Raw genomic sequence first — 20469 nt, forward strand, 5'->3', positions numbered from 1 at the left:
CGCCCTCCGTCTCGACCACGACGCGCTCCGCCGCAACAAGGAGGCACTCCTCGCCGAGATCAATGATCTGAAGGGGAAGCTGGGGGACGAGGACGCGGCGGCCAGCTTCACGTCGGTGAAGGATGAATCGGCGGCGTCCGATGGCCCGCCGCCAGCCGGTGTGGGGTCCTCCGACAGCGATTCTAGCAGCGTGCTGAACGACACGGACGCGACCGACGCCACGCCGACGGCGAAGACAGCGCCGGCTCCGGACGCGGGGACCGCCCTCCTCGGCTAGCTCGGCGCGGCGGTGGCGGAGCACGCGCAGGTGCACGCGGTTCATCAGCCCAAATCTCCGTGGTGGCCTCCCCGGCGGAGAAGACGACCGCGCTCGACGCGCCCGTACTCGCAGAAGACGGCGACGATTCAACACTTGACTCCCCTATCCCCAATCCTTTCCGCCGGTCCGCTAGCTCCGAGCGGAGAGGTTGGAGGTGAGCTGGAGGAGGAAGAAGATTAAGCGCGTCGTCGAGCTACGGTCGATCGACGGGCTCGGAGAGATTGGAGGCTTGCAATAAGCTGCGGACGGCAGCGGAACGATGACTGCGAGGGGGCCGCGGAGGTGGGGACAGAGCTCGAGAGGGATCTCCGGCGAGAAGTTGCTCGTGCAGGGTGCGGCATCGCCGGCGAGCTGGAGCTCGTGCAGGGAACGGGATCGCTGACGAGCAGCAGCTCGTGCAGGGCGCGGTATCGCCAGCGTTGATTACGGGCGGATCGCTGATCGCTCGTAGCAGGGCCGGCGGTCGTTGGTAGCAGCGGCGGCGGTGGTTCGGAGCAGCACCGGAGACCGCTGGTAGGAGGGTCGACGGTTGTTGGTAGCAGCACCGGCTACCGCTGGTAGCACCGACATGGCGAGGTTGGACATGGCTGGTGGCGGCGGGTTGCGCCAGCGCAGGAGCGGCCTGGCGAGGAGCAGCTTCTGAAGGAGCGGGCCAACCTTCGCCCATCGAGCGACCGCTTCGTCGTGCCGAGATCCGGGCAACTCAATCCGCCGCCCATCGAGCTACTGCTCCCCCAAAATCGCATCTACAGTACCTTAGATAGAGCGGCAGCTCAATCTGCCGTCGCGGAGGATGGCCGGAGGTGTAATCTGTGAAGTGCGTACTAGTGAAGTGGATCCATCAATTGATCCAAGCGTATTTTGTTTTAATTGATTCCTGTTTGTGAGCAGACATGCTCCAAATCGAGTCAACGTACGCTCATTTGGTTGTTGCTACTGAAGCGGATCCCACACACATTTGGTTGTTTGCTACTCAAGCATGCATACTAGCGACTGCTGCTGTCGCCTTACACGGAGCAAAAGTTCACAGAACCGTTAGTGTCGCTGTTTGTTGATAGGCTGAATCCAACGGTGGTGGATCAGATCTAACGGTGATGACCACGTGCTCACGTATACACCTGGTCACCAAATCCACTCTCATTGTAATTAATATCTTAAAAAACTATATTTATAACAAATATTATTTTCTGAGTTATTTTTAGCAATTTCACAAAATAAAATGTGTACGCGTATTTATGGTAAAGATCTCTAGAGCATACGACCTAACAAAAATCTTAGAGTAGTTTCTAGTATATATTTATTAAAACTTGAAAAGTATAAATTGATAGGCTGACATGATGCTTACCATTTTTATGGTCGAATGGCTAATAAGTTACAATTGGTTCAATAATAAATTGAAAACGTGTCTATGCTTTAAATTGGGTTTCTGGTAGCCTCGCTTCTACTACTCACCAATATAAACCGATCTGCACTCTGCTTGGTTCACATAGATAAATGTTCTGCCTTTTTTGACTGAAACGTCCGCTTTTTAACAACTATAATAAATTGAAAACGTGTCTATGCTTTAAATTGGGTTTCTGGTAGCCTCGCTTCTACTACTCACCAAAAACCGATCTGCACTCTGCTTGGTTCACATAGATAAATGTTCTGCCTTTTTTGACTGAAACGTCCGCTTTTTAACAACTAACTGATTTCTTTTTGGGCATAGCACTAAGCTAACAATGGTGTAGTATCGTACCTTAGAGCATCTCCAGCCGTTTGGGCTCCCCATGCCCAAATCCGGCGATATTATCGTCCGGATTGGAGAAAATTTTGGCCTGGGGAGGCCCATTTTCCCAGCCGCGAGCCCAGGATGGATGTAACGGACTTCGGCGAATTCAGACAAAATTGACGAGTTCGTTCAAACATAAGCGAAATTTAATGATATTTAGCATATAGAGGCGAGTTCGTACATAAGTAGGCCGAATTCGAACATATATTTGAATTCGGCGATTGGCAAACTAAAATTTAAACTAAAGAACGGCCTACTACATGCCGAAATGGCGGTAGAACGACGTGTAGTCGCCGCCGTCGTCGTCGTCGCCGCTGGAGCCGGCGTTGTCCTGGGGCGGCGGAGCCTCGTACCAGCGGCTCGTGCCCTAGCCAGTGTCGCCGGCGCGTGGCGGCGACGGATGGTACATGTCGTCGTTGCTGCTGTCCTAGCGGCGGATGGTGTGGCGGCGCGGGCGGCGCGTTGACGCGCGGCAGCCAGATCCAGTAGCCGCCGTTGCTGCTCCGCCTCCTCGCGCTCCCAGTCCCGCCTGGACCACTCCAGTGGGGCGTCTTCAGGGAGGGCGTTGTCGGCGGGCATCAGGTCCTTCAGCGACCTGGCGATCGCCTCCGCCACCGCGGCGTCCTCCGCACGCCTCGCCTCCTCCTCGGCGAGCTGGTTTGCGGCATCCTCCTTCTTCGACGCCTTCCTCTTCCGCCCGCTTTGCGGACAGGACGGCTGGTCGCGGATGACGAGGGCGCCGCTAGTGCGCCGTCTGCTCGGCGGTGGAGACGACGGTTCCTTCTTGATGGTCGAAGGAGCCACCCACTCCTGCTTGACGGTGGCCGGCGTCGACCCGCCTGATCTGGATGCCGACCGCGAGCCAGACGAGGAGGAGGACGGCGCCATCCTCCTCGGCATCCAGGAACTACCGTGCCGGCACGACACGGTAGCCGCCACCGGCGGTGGCATCCCCAGGACGGGGGAGTTTCCGTCCTCGATGTGCGCGAGCACATTCTCGAGGGTGCGGTTAGGCGCGCTCCACCATCGTTTGCGGCCGGCGGCGTTGTTCCTCGCCGGAGGAGGAGGAGGGCCGTCGTAGGAGGCCAGTTCGCGTTCATACCTGCGCAGGAAGAACACGATCCATGACTCGTGGTTGTCGGGGAAGAAACGCGGATCCGCGCGCTGCTCGTCACTGAGAGTGACGAGCACCTCGTCGATCGCCGCTTCGAGTGCGGCACCGCCCGTTGGCGGCGGAGGGATCGGCACGCCGCCTACGCTCAGCCTCCATCCCCCCGGTGCACGGAAGTCCGGCGGCGCCGGGTAGCCCGCCGCGTGGAGGAGCCGTCCCTCCCATTGGTGGAGAGAGCGGCGGCCGAAGCCGTTGTTGGCCGCACCGTCGTTCGCCATTGCTCGTTCGAGTTCGGGGAAGATTTGGTGGAAGGCGAGTGAGGTGAATGCGGGCAGACGCGGTAGTTCGGCGATAAATAGAGGTAGGCGCGCGTGATACCAAGGCGACGACATTAACTCGCCGCGTGGAAGCTACGCGGCCGGCGAATGCTAACCGGCGGCAGGCTTTTACAGCGTGCGGAAGACGATGCGATGAGGACGACGATCGGTGTCTCTCGCCGGCAAGTTGGGGCCACCAGACGCGCGGGAAGTTTCCTCGCCGTTTCGCGCGCTTTTGTTTCGTCCGGAGTCCCCGAGAGCTCCCCGGGGGGCCGGGGATGGCGTGGGATCACCGGATAAATTTAGGCCAAAATCCGGACGAAAACGGGGAACCGGGGGCGCGACTGGGCCGAATTTCACTGTCCGGATGGAAAAAACGTCGTTCGGGGGCCTCGTCGGAGAGACGAGTGGAGATGCTCTTATGCAATCAGGCTGACTCGTCTTGCCAGTGTAGCCATACCATACAAAAATACGTAGGTGTTCAGAGAGACATTTGATGTTTGTGAGCTGATGGACCTAGGCTATGAAGGAAATTCATGGAGTTCTGAGGGCATCTCCAGCGGCGATGCAAACGGTCGCTGAGCGACCGTTTTCATCCACCGTGACCGAAAATGCGTCTGGGGCCAGTTCCAGCGGGGCGACGCAAAGTGACCGGGCCGTTCGCGGAGACGCAAACCTGGCCCAAATATGCGTCAGGTTTGCGTCTCCGCGGACGCTCGGCGGTCGCGCCGAGTGTCCGCCGAAAAAGACGTAGGACCCGCGCGTCAGTGGCTGGAGGCCGATATTATTCCCGCCACTGGCCATTCCCCGCGCGAATTGCAAACTAGACCGGCGCGAGCAGTCCAGAAGCGATGGACGTCCTCGCCGCCGCAGCTACCGCTATGGATGCGGAGCAAACCCTAGCACCCGCCGCCGCCCCACACTCCCCCGTAGCCACGACCATAGCCAGGATGGAGGCTGCAGCTCCGGCGGAAGAAAAGCGGGCCGCCATCGGCGGCGGCCGGGAGGCAAAGCCGAAGGCGGCAAAGAAGGTGCTCTCCGCGGAGGAGAAAATCGTGGAGGCCACGAAGCGTCGCGGGCGGCGGAAGAACCAGAAGATCAAGACTGCCGCGGCCGCCAACCACCAGGCCTGGCAGATGCAGATCAAAGCGGGCGTCGCGCAAGTAGCCCTCCATCCGACCTTAGCGGAGGGCTACATGCTCGTCAAGAGAGAGGGGATCGCCGGCGTCGCTCCTCCGGCCTCTTCGGTCAGCTCGGTAAGTTCCCAGCTGCGCCCTGGAACTCCCGCTCCCTTGCAGGGCCACGCGGCGTCGCGGTTCGCCTCTGGCCTGCCGCCGGTGAAGTTGAACGGGGCTCCGGTTCCCGACCTCAACCGGACGCCTAGAAGTGGTGACTCCTGCCCGGGCGCGACACAGAAGACGCGCCAGGTGCCGGAGGAGAGCATGCCGCAGCCCCGCAACATGTTCGACGAAATGGCGCCGCCTGCCCCGACGATGGACGACCCGGTACGTGAGCTCTGTCAATGTGTGCGAGTGCCGTGTATCATGCGTCTGATGTCCGATCGTTCGTAGGACTATTGGAAGGACCGCCATGATTCAGGCATCCAGGAAATTATCTACGGCGGCGGCTTCGTTCGCGATGATCGGGCCGGGACAAGCGTGCATGATGACTGGCCACCAACGCAAGATGCGGAGGACATCGAGACCGCACTCCTGTTCGCCACCCAGCAGACGCAGCCAACACCCGTGTCCGTCGACGACTTCGACGAGGCGCCAACAGATCCTATCCCCATGGACATTGCGACGAAGAAGAAGGGCAAGAGCTTGAGGACACAAGACTTCGTCGACGCTGAGGATAAGTGTTTGTGTGAAGCGTGGCTGGCAACGACCCATGATTGTATCAATGGCACCCAGCAAAAGGGCAAGGTCTATTGGGCCAAGGTCTTGCATCAGTACAACGAGACCAGGATGCACCTGCCCTACCATATCACATGCCCTCGGACGGAAGAGTCCCTCCGGAAAAGATGGAACTACATCAAACAAGAGACAAGCAAGTTCTGCTCGGCGGTCGAACATGCTATTAACAACCCCGTAAGCGGCGCTGGCGTCATGACAGTGGTAAACACGATACAACCATCATCATTCTACACAATTTGCGTCATTGCGTCAATTTGCGTCATTATACATCATTGGCGGCTATGATTGCAGGTATCCCGCGCCTAGGAGAAGTTCAGGGCGACGCATAAGAAGGGCTTCCATATGGTCCATTGTTGGGAGGTGCTCAAAGACAACAACAAGTGGATGATAAGCTTTGCGGCCTACCTAGAAGCTGTGAAGAATGGGAGAGCGGTCACCCTCGACGGCGAAGACGACGATCAAGGCCGTCCAGTCCTTCCACCTCGTCCACGAGGCCACAAGGCTACCAAGGCCGATCTTGTCTGGGAGGCGCAGGCCATTGCGTTCACGCAGAGCATGGAGAAGATAATGGCCGACAACCGTGCCGCTATGGCTGCTAGGGACGAGAAGAGGCGTCTAGAAAAAGAGGCCGCAGCTTCCATCTACCAGAACCTCGCGAAGGAGGTCCTCGATGTCCAAAGGCTGGACATCGAGGCCAAAAAGGCAGACGCCGAGGCCAAATTGCGTGCAGAAGACACAAGGATCATGCTTGCCGACTTGACCGGCGTCAACGACGACACCAGGGCATGGTTCATGAAGAGTCGCGCCGAAATCCGCGCGCGAGACGCCTGATCGCCGGCGCCATGCGCCCAACACCTTGGCCTCCTTTTGGACTTTTTTTTGCCTTGTTGTGCCCCTTTTGCTCCACTTTGCGCCGTACGAGCTGCAATAGTGTGATGAACTTGTTTCAGCCCTCAATTTGCGGCTGTAATTTCATGCAAAGTCGACGCTAGTTCATCTTTTTTGAATTCTGGCCTGCACCGAAAATGCGTCGCCCCGCTGGAGCCAACCCCAGACGGAAACGGACGCACGACCATTTCAGCGTCCGCCAGGCGACGCAAACGGACGCCCACGGACAATTTGGACGTCCGAAGTGCGTCGCGCGGCTGGAGATGCCCTGAAAAACGAGTTGTGGGTGGCACATACTGCAGAGTCAGGTTGGATCGCGTGTTAGCCACCACGAGTTGGAGCTCGCGGTTCCCGCTAGCCACTCTGTCACACCTTACAGTTGTTGCATCGAACCACTCGCCAACAATGCGAACAATGCTATGTCAATAAGGCTGGTGCCAACGCACCGCCCCGCTCCCGCCCCGCCACGTCAGCTTTTGGCCCACTCTCACCCCACTCTCACCCCACTCTCACCACACGGTGCCAATGCATGGGCTATAGTCCCCACTCTCACTTCTCTCTCCTCCACATCACCATTTCTTTTCCACATTAAGTTATTTCACTCGATTTTGTTTAGACATTCAAAATAATGCAAGAAATTATTCAACTAAAAATGTTACCGATTACATAATAATTAATAAAAATACAAATTATGTTTCTTGTTTTTCTAAATAGCCTATATGACAAGTGTGTACTTGTGTTTGTATTTTGAACTGAAAGAGTAAAAAAAGGAAAGAAAATAAAAGAAGGAAAGAAAATAAAATAAAAACTGACATTTAAAGAATAAAAGAAGGAAAGAAAAAAAGAAAAAAAGAAAAAAAACCGACCAGGTCTCTTCTTCTACCTCCCGCCCCGCCTCCCGCCCCTCTCCCGCCCGCGTCGCCATCGCGCCGCCCCGCCTCCCGCCCCTCTCCCGCCTCCCTCCCGCCGCCAACGCGGGCGCCAGCCGGGCGGGAGCGGGCGCTACCGCCCGGGCGCCCCGCCGGCGCCCCTCCCTCCCGTCCCGCCCGCCTCCAGCCCCTCTCCCGCCCCGCCCCGGGCGGTAGCGCCCCGGCTGCCGCCCGCGTTGGCACCAGCCTAAGCGCTCAAGGCTCAGTTGGAGAATCTATGAGGACAACATGACCATGTCGGATCAACATATAAAGAATGTTTGCTGGAGCTGAATCACAAGGAGGAAACTATGTGGCGCCAAAGGTCTCGTGTGCAATGGCTTGCTGAAGGGAACCATAATACCCGAAATTTTCAACTGCGATCAAGCAAGTGAAAGAAAAGAAACTATATTAGAAGGTGGAAATGTCATGACGGAACTTTCACCAAAGATTGCCAGGAAATGAGTGGCATGGGTAGAAATTTTCACCATGACTTGTACTCCACGGAAGGTACTAGAGGCATGGCTGAGTTCTTAAATTTTGTCCCAATCTCTGTGAGACAAACGATGAATGACATACTTGTGGCCCCATTTGAGTAGTCAAAAGTGAAGGTGTCACTTTTTCAGATGTATCCACTCCAGACCCGGATGGTTATCCTGCAAAAAATTTCCAGAAACATTGGAATCTTTGTGGTAAGGTTACAAATGTAGTGCTGCAAAGTCTTAGAGGTGATAATTCCTCCCTAAGGTTTCAAGCCCAGAAGATCTTGGATAGTTCCTCCCTATAAGTTTATGCAATGTCATAATTTACAAGATTACATCCAAGGTTCTCGCCAATGATTGAAGGTAAAATTACCCGAGATCATCTCTGAGGAACAGTTGGTCTTTGTTCCTGGACGGTTGATCAGTGATAACATCATTACGGCATATTAGTGCTTGCACTTTATGAAGAGAACTAGTGCAAAGAAGCATCAACATTGTGCCCTCAAATTGGACATGTGGAAGACCTATGATAGAGTTGAGTGGACTTATCTCCGTGCCATCATGCTACGCATGGTTTTTCATACACGTTGGGCAAATCTGGTAATGATCGTAGTATCCTTGGCTTCATTATAAGTATTATTTAATGGTACTCTTTTGAGTAATTTTAGCCGTCCAGGGGTTCTCCGCTAAGGTGACCCAATATCCCCATACTTGTTTTTACTTGCATCAGAGGGCCTTTTAGGCCTCCTCAAACAAAGTCATCGATCATCGCATTTACAAGGGATCAAGGTGGCTCCCACATCCCTGGCTATGAATCACCTCCTTTTAGTTGATGCTAACCTATTGTTTGTAAAAGCCAATGTGGAAGAAGCTAGTGAAGTTAACGACTTGCTTGAGAAGTATTACAATGCTTTAGGTTAGAGAGTTAATTTGGACAGGTCCCTTGTGTTTTTAGCAAGGGTTGTCTAGAGGAGAGAAGACAACCTGTTAAGGCTACTCTTAGCATACCCAATGATACCTTAAACGATAAGTACCATGGGATGCCCTATGATATCGGCGAATCCAAGAGTGGGGCTTTCAAGTACCTCAAGGACCGTATTTGGAAGAAAATCCAAGTGTGGCTTGAGAAGCTTCTAGAGACTAGCGGCAAGGAGGTTTTGACCAAATCAGTGGTTCAGGCCATTCCAACTTTCTCCATGTCGTGTTTCAAGCTGCCAAGTGGACTATGTCAGGCGAGCAACTCAATGCTCCGCAGCTGGTGGTGGCGTAGCAAGGATGCAAAGTGCAAGATGACCTGGGTTTCTTGGTAAACTATGTGCTCGTCAAAGTTTGCAAGGGGCCTTGGTTTTCGAGATGTAGAACTATTCAACTTGGCCATGCTTGCACACAGAGCATTGCGCATCCTCCAGAACCCAAACTCTTTGAGTGTGCTCGTTCTGAGCAGTATATTAGCCTTCCTTGGAGTTTATTTATGCTATGATTGGATCAGCCCTTTCGTAGATTTGGAGAGCGATCGTAGAAGGCCGCAATGTTATGAAACAAGGCCAGATCATGCGTATTGGTAGGGGTGAGACAAGAAATGCTTGGAATCCGAATTGGTTACCTCGAGATTTTATGTTACGACCTCTTGTCTGCATGTAGGATGATGCCCCGGTCTCTGTTGCATCCTTCATCGACAATTGATCAGCCACCTAGAAGGTTGATCTTCTTGAGAAGAACTTCCTCCCTATGGATTGCCGAGATCATCAGATCGATTCTGCTGGGAACAAAGAAATTGGCAGATTCTTGGGCTTGGCATATCACAAGAAGGAGGTTCTCTCGGTCCGATCTGTCTACCTCCTGCTAGTTCAAACAAAGAGAATAAGGGATAAAGGGAAGCATGGCTAGACAGACGATCAGAGGGATCCAATACAACAAAGGAAGGGAAGCTATGGCAGCGGCGTTGGTGTGTGCAAGTACCATCTCGAAACTGCATATTTTCCTCAGGCCTCACCAATCTATACCCACCGGGGATGTACGCCATCACCGCCAGATGGAAAAGACACGCTCGTGCTCAATATGTGGAGAGCAAGATTCGTTGAGACGCTCCCTGCTAAATTGTACAGTTGCTTATTGTGTCTTTGCGCTTGCGAACGAGGAGATGGTGGAACATATGAGCGGACCGAAAGATCCATCTGCCAAACAATGGATGTTCCTCATGATTCAGACTGTAGCCCATGAGGAGTTTGTGACAATGGTGGTGACCCTGTTAGCAATTTGTTACGCCAGAAGGAAGAACATCTTTGATGGCGAGTTACAAAGCCCTCTATCAACGCATTGTTTAGTGGAGAGTTTCTTGCGAGATCTCTATATAGTGCAGGAGAGGGGTGGCCGTAAACGAGCTCACATGAGGTCGATCCCACCATGTTCGGGGTTTGCAAAGCTAAATGTTGATGCGGCCGTCTCCAAAACTAAGAAGCGTGGAGCTCTTAATTAGTGTCGTCTATAGGAGGGCGGGTGGAGCCTTCATCGGAGCATCGGTAGTGAATGATATCTCGGATCCTACGACTTTGGAAGCAATGCCATGTATGGAGGTTATGGCGCTTGCAGCAGACCTGCAGTTGCAGCACATAGTAGTTGCCTCAGACTGTAAGCAGGTTGTCAACAATTTACAGGAGGAATACCTTGATAGCTACAACATGATCACGGCTGGGCGAAGGACTTATCTGAAATTGTGTTTAGGCATGGAAAATAGGGCTTCGAATTCTGAAGCTCACACAGTGGCACGTAGTTAGTTTTGTTTATGTTAGATCAGGCCGGCAAGTTTGGCTCCTACTGCCCCCTGCCGAGTTTTGTATTCCTTTGACTATTGATCAATATAAAGGCTACTGAATGTTCAAAAAAGGAAAGAGAAAACAGAATTCAGACTGGGAAACCGCCCCCGGCGTCGGGGCTGCGCCTGTGGAACCACATTCGCCGCTCTGCCAGACTGCCACCATCACACCCCATATAAGTGATCGACCGAAACTCGGTCTTCCTGTGAATGAGACTCGTAGTCGTAGGCCGCTTACCTCAACACTAGGCCACTACCACTGCGATCCAAGAGGGCAGAGGCAAAACCCCGATCGAGCAAGAAGCTGCCTCCGGGCGGCGAGAGCAAGATGATCTCGTTGCACGACCTGTACACGGTCCTGGCGGCGGTGGTGCCGCTGTACGTGGCGATGATCCTCGCCTACGGCTCGGTGCGGTGGTGGGGCATCTTCACGCCGGACCAGTGCTCCGGCATCAACCGCTTCGTGGCCATCTTCGCCGTGCCGCTTCTCTCCTTCCACTTCATCTCCACCAACGACCCCTACCAGATGAACCTCCGCTTCCTCGCCGCCGACACGCTGCAGAAGCTGCTCGTCCTGGCCCTGCTCGCCGCGACCTCGCGCCTCCCGGCCGTCCCCTCGCCGCGGCTGGACTGGTCCGTCACGCTCTTCTCCCTCTCCACGCTGCCCAACACGCTCGTCATGGGGATCCCGCTGCTCATCGCCATGTACGGGCCCTACGCCGGCTCGCTCATGGTCCAGGTGGTGGTGCTCCAGTGCATCATCTGGTACACGCTGCTGCTCTTCCTCTTCGAGTTCCGCGCCGCGCGGGTGCTGATCGCCGACCAGTTCCCGGACACCGCGGCGTGCATCGCGTCGCTGCGCGTGGACCCCGACGTGGTGTCCCTGGAGGGCGGCCGCGCGGAGACGGAGTCCGAGGTGGCGGCGGACGGGCGCCTGCGCGTCACCGTGCGCCGCTCCTCGGCGTCGCGGCGGTCCACCGCGCTGCTGGCGACGCCGCGGCCGTCGAACCTGACGGGCGCGGAGATCTACTCGGTCAGCTCGTCGCAGAACCCCACCCCGCGGGGCTCCAACTTCAACCACGCGGACTTCTTCGCCGTGGTCGGCGGCGCGCCGCCGCCGCCGACGCCCGCCAGGTTGCACGGGTCGAGCTTAGGCGGCTCCGGCCACTACTCCCTGCAGTCGTCGCAGGGGCCGACGCCGAGGGGTTCCAGCTTCGACGAGCACGCCAGAACTGCGGCGGCGGAAGGCGAGGCGCCGCACAGCCATGACGCCAAGGAGCTGCACATGTTCGTGTGGAGCTCCAGCGCGTCTCCCGTGTCGGAAGCGAGCGGCTTTCCTGTGTTCAACGGCAGCACGGGCGCAGCAGCGCATCTCCATGCCGGCGGCGCCAAGGAAATCCGCATGGTTGTCCCCGCGGACCCGCCGCTGAACGGCTCGTGCAAAGGTCCGTCTCCACATTAATGCCATATAAGTTCGACGTCCGTGACTGCTGCTACTTCACGGGTTTCATGTGCAATCAAGACTCAAGAGTAACCATTCGATCGAAAATTTCAGAGAATAATGGGGACTACGGCTCGGTGGCAGCGAGCGGAGGCGGCAAGACGGTGGAGCTGGACGGCGAGTCGGTACGGTGCCGGGCAGACAAGCGGACGACGAAGCTAACGTCCAACCCTAATGGCAAGGACATGGACGGAGCGGAGGAGGACGCTGCGGGGACGGCGCGACGGCAGCAAATGCCGCCGGCGAGCGTGATGACCCGGCTGATACTGATCATGGTGTGGCGCAAGCTGATCCGCAACCCGAACACGTACTCCAGCCTCATCGGCCTCACATGGTCCCTCGTCGCCTTCCGGTACGTACCGACGACGGACGGCTCGTCTTCTCCACACGTGCTATGCTTCACTCATACCAGTAGGCCAGTCAGTACTGCCACTGATTAAGTTAGCCAGGCTGTGTGATTTTACACAGCAGAGAGGCGACAAGCTAGGCCGGCAAGGATCGTGTAAAATCTAGCTTCGAATCGGATGGTACCGAAGCTGTGCGGTGCACTAGCTTTCTGCAACCGAAAAGCAGCTTTCACGGATACCCGGCCGGACGGCCCGAGCAATCCGCCGTCCGTTGCCGGACCACCGCGCCGCGCGGGCCCCGGCGGCCGGGCAGCGCCAATCGTTTATATGGAGGGAGCTAGAGTTTGCACGGCGCACGGCTGCATAAACTGTTTGCTTGCTGCACTAATCATCATCATCGCCATCATAGTTGTCTTCTGTTACTGCTTTCTACAGTGGCTAATGATCTCGTCTTATCCGGCGATCTAACGCGCGGCCGCTGTTCATGGATCGCAGGTGGCACATCTCCATGCCAGCCATCGTCGAGAAGTCCATCTCCATCCTCTCCGACGCCGGGCTGGGGATGGCCATGTTTAGCCTCGGTAGGTGCCCACGCCCCTTGTGCTCATGTCTCCCCGTCGCCCTACACCTTGTTGCCACGCAATTAATCCTTCCCGGCCGTCGCGCTCGTGCCCACACTCGCGTGACTAGCTAGCGTCGCATGCACCCACCACCACCGCCTGGCCCCCGCGCGCTTGAGCTAACGCTGTCAGCCTCTCTCCCCCTCGTCAGGATTGTTCATGGCGCTGCAGCCCAGCATCATCGCGTGCGGAAACTCCGTCGCCGTCGTCTCCATGGCCGTCCGCTTCCTCGCCGGACCCGCCATCACTGCTGCCGCGTCTGCCGCCGTCGGTCTCCGTGGGACGCTCCTCAAGGTCGCCATTGTTCAGGTAACTATACGACAAATGCTATATCTACACTGTGTGCACGCTACGTAGCGTGCACTACATAGCGTGCATGCTAGAGCCATCCATTTGATCATTTGTCCTCCCACGCCCTAAAAAAGCTGCTCAACTTTTTGTTTTTAGATGCATAGTCCGTATCTAGATAAAATTGAGCAGTTTTTTTTAAGATAGAGGGAGTATTTGCTTTGAGATTTGGACAATAGAGAAATTTTTGCATGTGCAATTGTAGACAACTCTCACTCCCATTCATACAGTTCCAAATCCTAGATTTAGAAGAGCCATATAAGTTGGATCATCACCAAATTGCCCCCAAAAAAAACTATTTGTACATGGTGTATTTATTTCGATAGATCTTTTAAATATGTCCAAAATTAACAAAGTTCAAAAACCTAAATTCCAAAACATAATGAGAACTTATGATTGACAATTAATGGAACCAAATAAAACTTGTTTATCTTGTTTTCATCAACATATTTTATGGTTAGAACTTCAAGTCAATTGGCAAATTATTTTCCAGCTTTAACGAACCAAGTTTGAAACAGGGCGGAACAAATTGTTGCCCCGCAATTATCAAATGCATATCTATAGTGTGCACGCCACGTATCATGCATGCTAGAGACATCCATTTGGTTTGAGAATTGAGCAATATAGAATCTTTTGCTACTCTGATGAACCAAGTTTGAAATTTGGGGTAACAGATTGTTTCAAAATATATTTCGCTAGGTTTCATTATATTTTACCAAGTTTCGCTATGTTTCAAAACTTGATGTTTAAATACTGTAAAAATGTATTCAATATTGGTATTGTTTTGAAGCTCTCTTCAGCAGGAACCTAAATATTGAAACGGTTTTCAAATAACTTATGGTTTAAAATGTACATGACTTTCAAGTTGAAAATTAGATCCTCTAAAGTGACAAAAGGGGGATAAAAAGGTGACACGATATTGAAGAAAGTATGAGAGAAAAAGTGGGACATGCAGTGGCGGATCCACGTTGAGAGCTATGTGGTGAACTAACCACACATGTTTTCGCAAATCCTTTGTGTGCTGGTATAAATCATGAAACGATATATTTAAAATAAGTAAAAACACATGGATTTGACATCACATATTTAAAATGACAATACATACTTTAAATTCTGGCTCCCCGCTAGTGGGGGCATGCACGCTATATCCCGTGCATGCTAGAATCTCCAGACTCGTAACTAAATGTGCATAGACGAGGGATTTTTTGTGATCCTATGTTAATCGCCAATTTTTCTATGAATTATATGGAAGCTCATCTATGAATTGGTAAGCGTAGCTGGGCTAGGAAATTTTAAAATACCGGGACAAATAGCTATTGCAGTTAACAAAGGGGCCAAAGCATCAATGCTAGTAGACAATAATCTTGTGTGGCGTAGAAAATAATATTCAGTGTGCCAATAATTTGACAGGCGGCTCTACCACAAGGGATTGTACCTTTTGTTTTCGCCAAGGAATACAATGTCCATCCTGCCATCCTCAGCACTGCGTAAGTAATTAACTACTGCCGCCTACAGTACTACTGATGCAGTTCCGGTTCATCCTGTTTGGCATTAGGATTACCTCCTAACCGTTTGTAAATCTGAATTGTTGCAGCGTGATTTTTGGCATGCTGATAGCTCTTCCGATCACATTGGTCTACTACGCCATTCTGGGACTAGTACATTGATCGCGAGCGCTGTTGAATAGCTCATAGGAGACGTAGATGTTGCACTGCTGCCAATACACATCATACTTGTAGCTAGTAGCTAGGCTTAGTCCATGGATGGCGCATGGCTTGTAATTTTGAGTCACATGCGTGTAAAAATCCCTTGGGATGAATAAGCTGGCCTGCAACTTGGTTGCTCTACTTCTGATCCTTTTTGTTCCCAAGATTATCCATACTGATTCCTTAGACATGAGATGTGTCACGAAACATGCTGCCAGGCATAGTTGATCGTGATGGGATTAGCCCCACCGTGCAACGGGATATCTCTTGGCCACTCGAATGATGAGATTCAAATAAAAAAATGCATGCCCATACTCCCCGTTGAGTGTTAACTATGTTTCAAAAACAAATCAGCATAATGGAGAAATAATGCCGACTTATTAACAAGGTTGACATATTCTCCCATTGAGCTTAATCAATATCGTGAGAAAAAAGGAACAAATACATAACATTTGTGAAGGTTCGTGCAATATATAATATTTACATGTATTTGAGAGTCGTCCCATGTTGCTAGAGGCCGCTGATATCACTAGAAGAGCACATGGCATATCCCTGTGGATTTTTAGAACGACGCAACCCCTAATTGCCTCCAAAAGTATTTCTCTTGGCAGATCCACTATTGGCGGTGACTAGAAAAATAGGTCGATGGTTATGCTTCGTGGACGATTATATCATGACACATAGGGCGTGTTTGGTTGTTTGGGTCTGATTTGTGGTTCACTGGCGCAGCGGTGCAAGCACATGTGTGTTCATCATGAGTCACGAGCGGCCTGTTGTTTGGTAGGTTGGGCTGCATCGGCTGGGCCAAAAAGGATTTTCTGTTTGTTTGGCTGCAGCCAAGCCCAAATCTCGATGGAGATGATATTAGGCATGTTTGGTATCATCCAGGCATGCCCAAGGTTACTTCTTCTCTATGACGGGTAGCCTTACCATGCTCTCACCTCTTATCACACATAAACACAGTTCATGATAGTTGCAAACTTACGAAGCATAGCTGTTCACGAAATCATCCCTAGCTACTACGAATGCTCTAGCTACTACGAATTGCAGTTTATCATAACGGGGTCGTTCAACATACGGGGATCGAAAAGGGGTTCGAAAAACAGGGGATCATAGGGGGGGTTCTTCTTCTTCTTCTTCACTTCTTCTTCACTTTTTCACTTCTTCTCAGATGGTGGTGTTGCCTATGTCTTCCCACATTGCGTCTGCCCACTCTTGCCTCTTCACATTCCAGGCATCATTGTCGTCCGCGTCCACGCCATGGCCGGTCTCCACTTCATCAAAAGTGACAACCTCTTCGAAGAACTCATCCTCGCCCATCCTAGGATCCAGTTGTGAAGAATATAGCAAGCAAGGACCAGCTTTACCTGAGTGTCAAACGTGTGGAACAGTTTCTGGTCAAGGACGTTGAACCTGTTCTTCAATGCAGCAAAGGCCCTCTCAATGGTGACTCTAAGGCTTGAGTGTCTCAGATTGAACAACTCTCTCGCATTCAGAGGTCGGTGCTTCGCAGAGAACTCGTTGAGGTGGTACCTTGTTTTCCTTAAGGGAGGTAGAATTTCAGGTCGGCATGCATATCTAGCATATCCAAGGTAGAACTTACCGTCAGGGATTTGCAACCCATCAGGCCTTGACAAGCTGTCGGCCAGGATGCTCGCATCATGAGCTGAATCCTCCCACCCAGCAAGCAAGTAGGTGAACCTCATATCGTAATCCACAACTGCTAGCACGTTCTTGCTGGTGTAGTGCTTCCTCCCGTGGAATGATGCAGACATTGATCTCGGTACCTTTGCAGTGACATGAGTACCATCAATAGCCCCAATGCAATCCTTTAAAAAAATTAGCACACAGTCATGTTTCTGACAGTACCACATATCTGATAGGTACAACGAACATGATTTTGTACTCACCCTGAAATAGGGGAACCACCTGTAGCTGTTCTTGATCTTGGTTGGTGTGTTCATTGATGCTGGTTTGACCATTTCACCTCTGAGCTCCCCAATTGCGTACAACACCTGCTGGAAGTACCGAGAGATAGTCTCTGTGGATCACGTGAATGTGTTATGGATGACTCCGAACCTTTGGTTATGACCGACGACATGAAGAAACATTGCAACTTTTTCTTCCACAGTGGTGTGGATGCTATCAGTCAGCAGTCCTCTACCCCTGAACGTTTTCACAAGTGCATAGAAAGGGGCTCTTCTCATCCGTAGTATCTGGATAGCCTCTACGTCGTTGCAGTTGTAGATGTTGTTTAGGTTGGCAATCCTCTCCTGATCTCGTTGTAACATAGGACCGTAAGTCACACGAGGATAAGCAGCATGCCTAACTGCTCTCTTGTGCACCATCAGGATCCAGGCTTGTATGCAAATGGTGAGTGTCGCGGCGTGATGCACAAGCTGGAGCTTGTCGGTCTACTCAAATAAGATCTATGCAACGAATGGTCTTATCGAACTCAAATAGTTCTACCAACATGAATCTAACACTACAGTACAGCAGATGAGTTTCCCCTTACCTCCGTCATGGCGGACAAAAGACACGGCCAAAAGCCGCCGCAGATGTGCGCAGGCTCCGCCGCGGCTGGAGAAGAGGACCCTGGTCCGGCGCCGGAGACCGAAGGGAGATGCGCGCTGCTAGATCTGGGTCGCCGCCGCCGGTGCGAAATTTGGGAGAAGGGAAAATTTGGGAGGGGGCTAATGGAGATAATAACCGAAGAGGGAGGTTACCCCTACCTTTGCCGCGCAACGCCGCTGGGATTTCGGTTTCTCCCGCCATGCCGAGGCGGAGCTCCCACACGAATGGCGTTGTCGATTTTCGTCTCGCCAGGGCCTGTCCCTGGAGAAACTATCAAACCGGGCGTTCCTCCGGGGCCTGTCCCAGGGGTGCTTTAAAACCCGTGCTATGCAAGAACGCGAGTGAGCCCAGGGAACCAAATGGCTTCAAAAATGTTGGGTCGATGAAAGCCAAGGGGCGCACAGGCTACCAAACGCGCCCATAACGAGGCCTTGGTAAGTGGCATGCAAGAGCGGCTCTTAGTAAGGTTGCGTTAGAGGAGCATACACATTATTTGGTGCGTCATGCATGGTTCATGAAATTTAAAGTGGATCCTCACCCGCACTGGCGGAGCTACGTTAGGGCCGAACTGGGTCTTGGCCCGCCCAAGATTTTCGTGGAAAGAATGTATTGTTATGTAGTAGTGGCCTAGCCCATTAGAACCGATTCCCTATCGAACTTTCTCCGTTCCTCCGTCGTGTATCTAGCCACCGGTCGCAGCCATGGTGCTAGTCTGCTAGGTTTAGAAACCTACCCAGAAGCCTACTAGAACAGGAGAGCGAGCTGTGGAGTAAGAGCCGCCTAGCAGACAGCAGCTTCGCCGGAGTCATCGGGGCAGGGACTCGCCGCAGGCACTGATCTACGCGGGGCACCGGCCGGAGATCCGGAAGCCAGACAACGCCGCGCAAGCCAGCCACCGAATTGAACCTCTCTCATCCCTAATTGCCATGTCCTTGTATTTTTCTTTCTTCCCCCGATTTCTTAGTTAGCAATTTGATAGATATATACGCTTTTTGGCTAACTTTTTAACCAATTATATAGTAGTGTCTAATTTGTAGTAAGTACATGGTATAATTCTGAAAAAAAATCTCCTTCAGCTTGGACCGCCCATCGTTTCTTTTGAAGCTCCGCCACTGCTCACCCGAGAATAGTCACCTCACTGACTGGTCAAGCCTATCTAGCCGACTAGTGTGTCACCCCATGATAAGTCGTTTCCTTACTGATTATTTATAGACATTTCCCACCCACTACTCAGACATACGTGTAGCCACCCACTCATCCTCTCTACTGTACCAACCTATCTCGCGTGCTGGAAATTCTAACCATTCGATGGGAGGCATGTACGGTAGCAGCAGCGTCATGATGTGGGCAATCGACAATGAACTTGAGGGCGGCAACCACACCGTACATTTTCTTTGATATTTGGGATTTAGTTATCTCAATTACTGTTGGTTTTTTATCTCGATCACAAATAATTGAAGTTTTCTTCTTGAGACGGCAAAAGTGCCAAAATGGATCCACAACGAGCTCTGGAACAACATCGGTGAGACATGGTGACATTGCGGCTACGGCCTATTCCAACGTTGGCTAATGTCATGCGATGTCGTTGGCACCGGCCGAAGGTTCATTGGGTTCCACTATAAATCCCTAAGGTGCATCTTCATCTGATGGGTCGATGAAACACACTTCTCGAAGATTTCTCGTGCATTGTTGGTAATGTGGAGGCTTACTCAAGTGAAACAAATTGATGTGTCTAATGATAAGTTTCAGCAGAGCTTGGAAAAAGCAAGGAAGGAAGCGCAAGATCAGGTAAGCACAATTAAGTCAACGTTCTTGGATGTGGACAATGTGTTGGTGGCACATATGTTAAACTTGGAGGCACTACAAGTATGCGATGTGTTTCATGTTGTTGCACATTTTCTATTGAGTAATTAAGTTAATTAATAGTTATGGTGCAATGTGTTTCCTGTTATACCAAAAATGTTACTAGTTGTTAAGACGTGTGATTTGTTCCCTGTGATGGCACTGCACCCAGTAACATAGAATTTGTCTATTGGAGTGGTGTGCTTCAACCTTTTTTTTACTTAGTTTCCGAGCTTTGTAATTAAATTGATAGAGGGACTTGTATGAGCCTTTGAGTAAACGAAACCCATACAACCTCACTTCCTCAAGGACCCGTAAAATGAACCCTGTCTCCAACCTACACCAACATTTACTATATAAGACATGGAACACACTTGCCCCACTCTTCCACCACCTACACTGCCATGCTAGCCTCACTTCACTCCTAACCCTAGATCCAGCAACCCTCCTTTCAATCAAAACCATGTTAGATGTCAGAAAATCCCTCACTCCACTCAGAAACTCCGAGAGTGGTTGTTTACATATAACGTGGAAAAAAACACAGGAAAAGTGTGTCGATCCTAGGCACTTCGGTCAAAGAATAAGGTTGGAGTGAATGTTCAAATTTCTGCAGGCATAAGAATACATTCAATAGGAATTTTGGTAGTACCATTCTTTTGATAGGAAGACAATCCATAGAAAAAATCGTAAGGATTGGAATCCTACAAAAATCCTATGAAATTCATACGATCCAAAGAGGCAACACAACGATTTTCCTATGCACAGTTGGCAACGTGCATGTTTCCGCTGTCAGATAGCCCCACTTTTCTGCTTTATGATTCATGCACTCAGTTTACACTTTTACTATTCACTGGTCAACTTATTACAAATGGCTACCACTCACTTTTTCTGGTTGCACCATATGTAGCCGAGATTCGTGTCGGCTCACACCGTTGGACAGAAGATAGTATCATGTGTAGTTTTTTTTTCTTCCCATTTTGTTTGAGAGCAAGAGTAGTTTTTAACAT

General features: G+C 51.8%; 1 protein-coding gene across 2 annotated transcripts; it reads left to right on the plus strand.

The window, feature by feature from the left end:
- Window positions 1–10647: 10647 nt before the first annotated feature.
- On the plus strand, window positions 10648–15192 carry LOC127343098 (auxin efflux carrier component 3a). Of its 2 annotated transcripts, XM_051369180.2 has the most exons (6): window positions 10694–11969; window positions 12080–12377; window positions 12868–12953; window positions 13144–13301; window positions 14751–14827; window positions 14935–15192. In XM_051369180.2, exons 1-6 carry the CDS (start codon window positions 10853–10855, stop codon window positions 15005–15007), a joined length of 1809 nt encoding a protein of 602 aa, XP_051225140.1. In that variant the 5' UTR covers window positions 10694–10852; the 3' UTR covers window positions 15008–15192. The 2 variants fall into 2 exon arrangements, with proteins under 2 accessions (XP_051225143.1, XP_051225140.1); XM_051369183.2 differs by lacking the exons at window positions 12868–12953; window positions 13144–13301; window positions 14751–14827; window positions 14935–15192 and adding an exon at window positions 12475–12861 and having other exon boundaries at window positions 10648–11969.
- The last annotated feature ends 5277 nt before the right edge of the window (window positions 15193–20469 follow it).

This window comes from Lolium perenne, chromosome 3, assembly GCF_019359855.2.
Source record: "Lolium perenne isolate Kyuss_39 chromosome 3, Kyuss_2.0, whole genome shotgun sequence".
Classification (NCBI taxonomy): domain Eukaryota; kingdom Viridiplantae; phylum Streptophyta; class Magnoliopsida; order Poales; family Poaceae; genus Lolium; species Lolium perenne.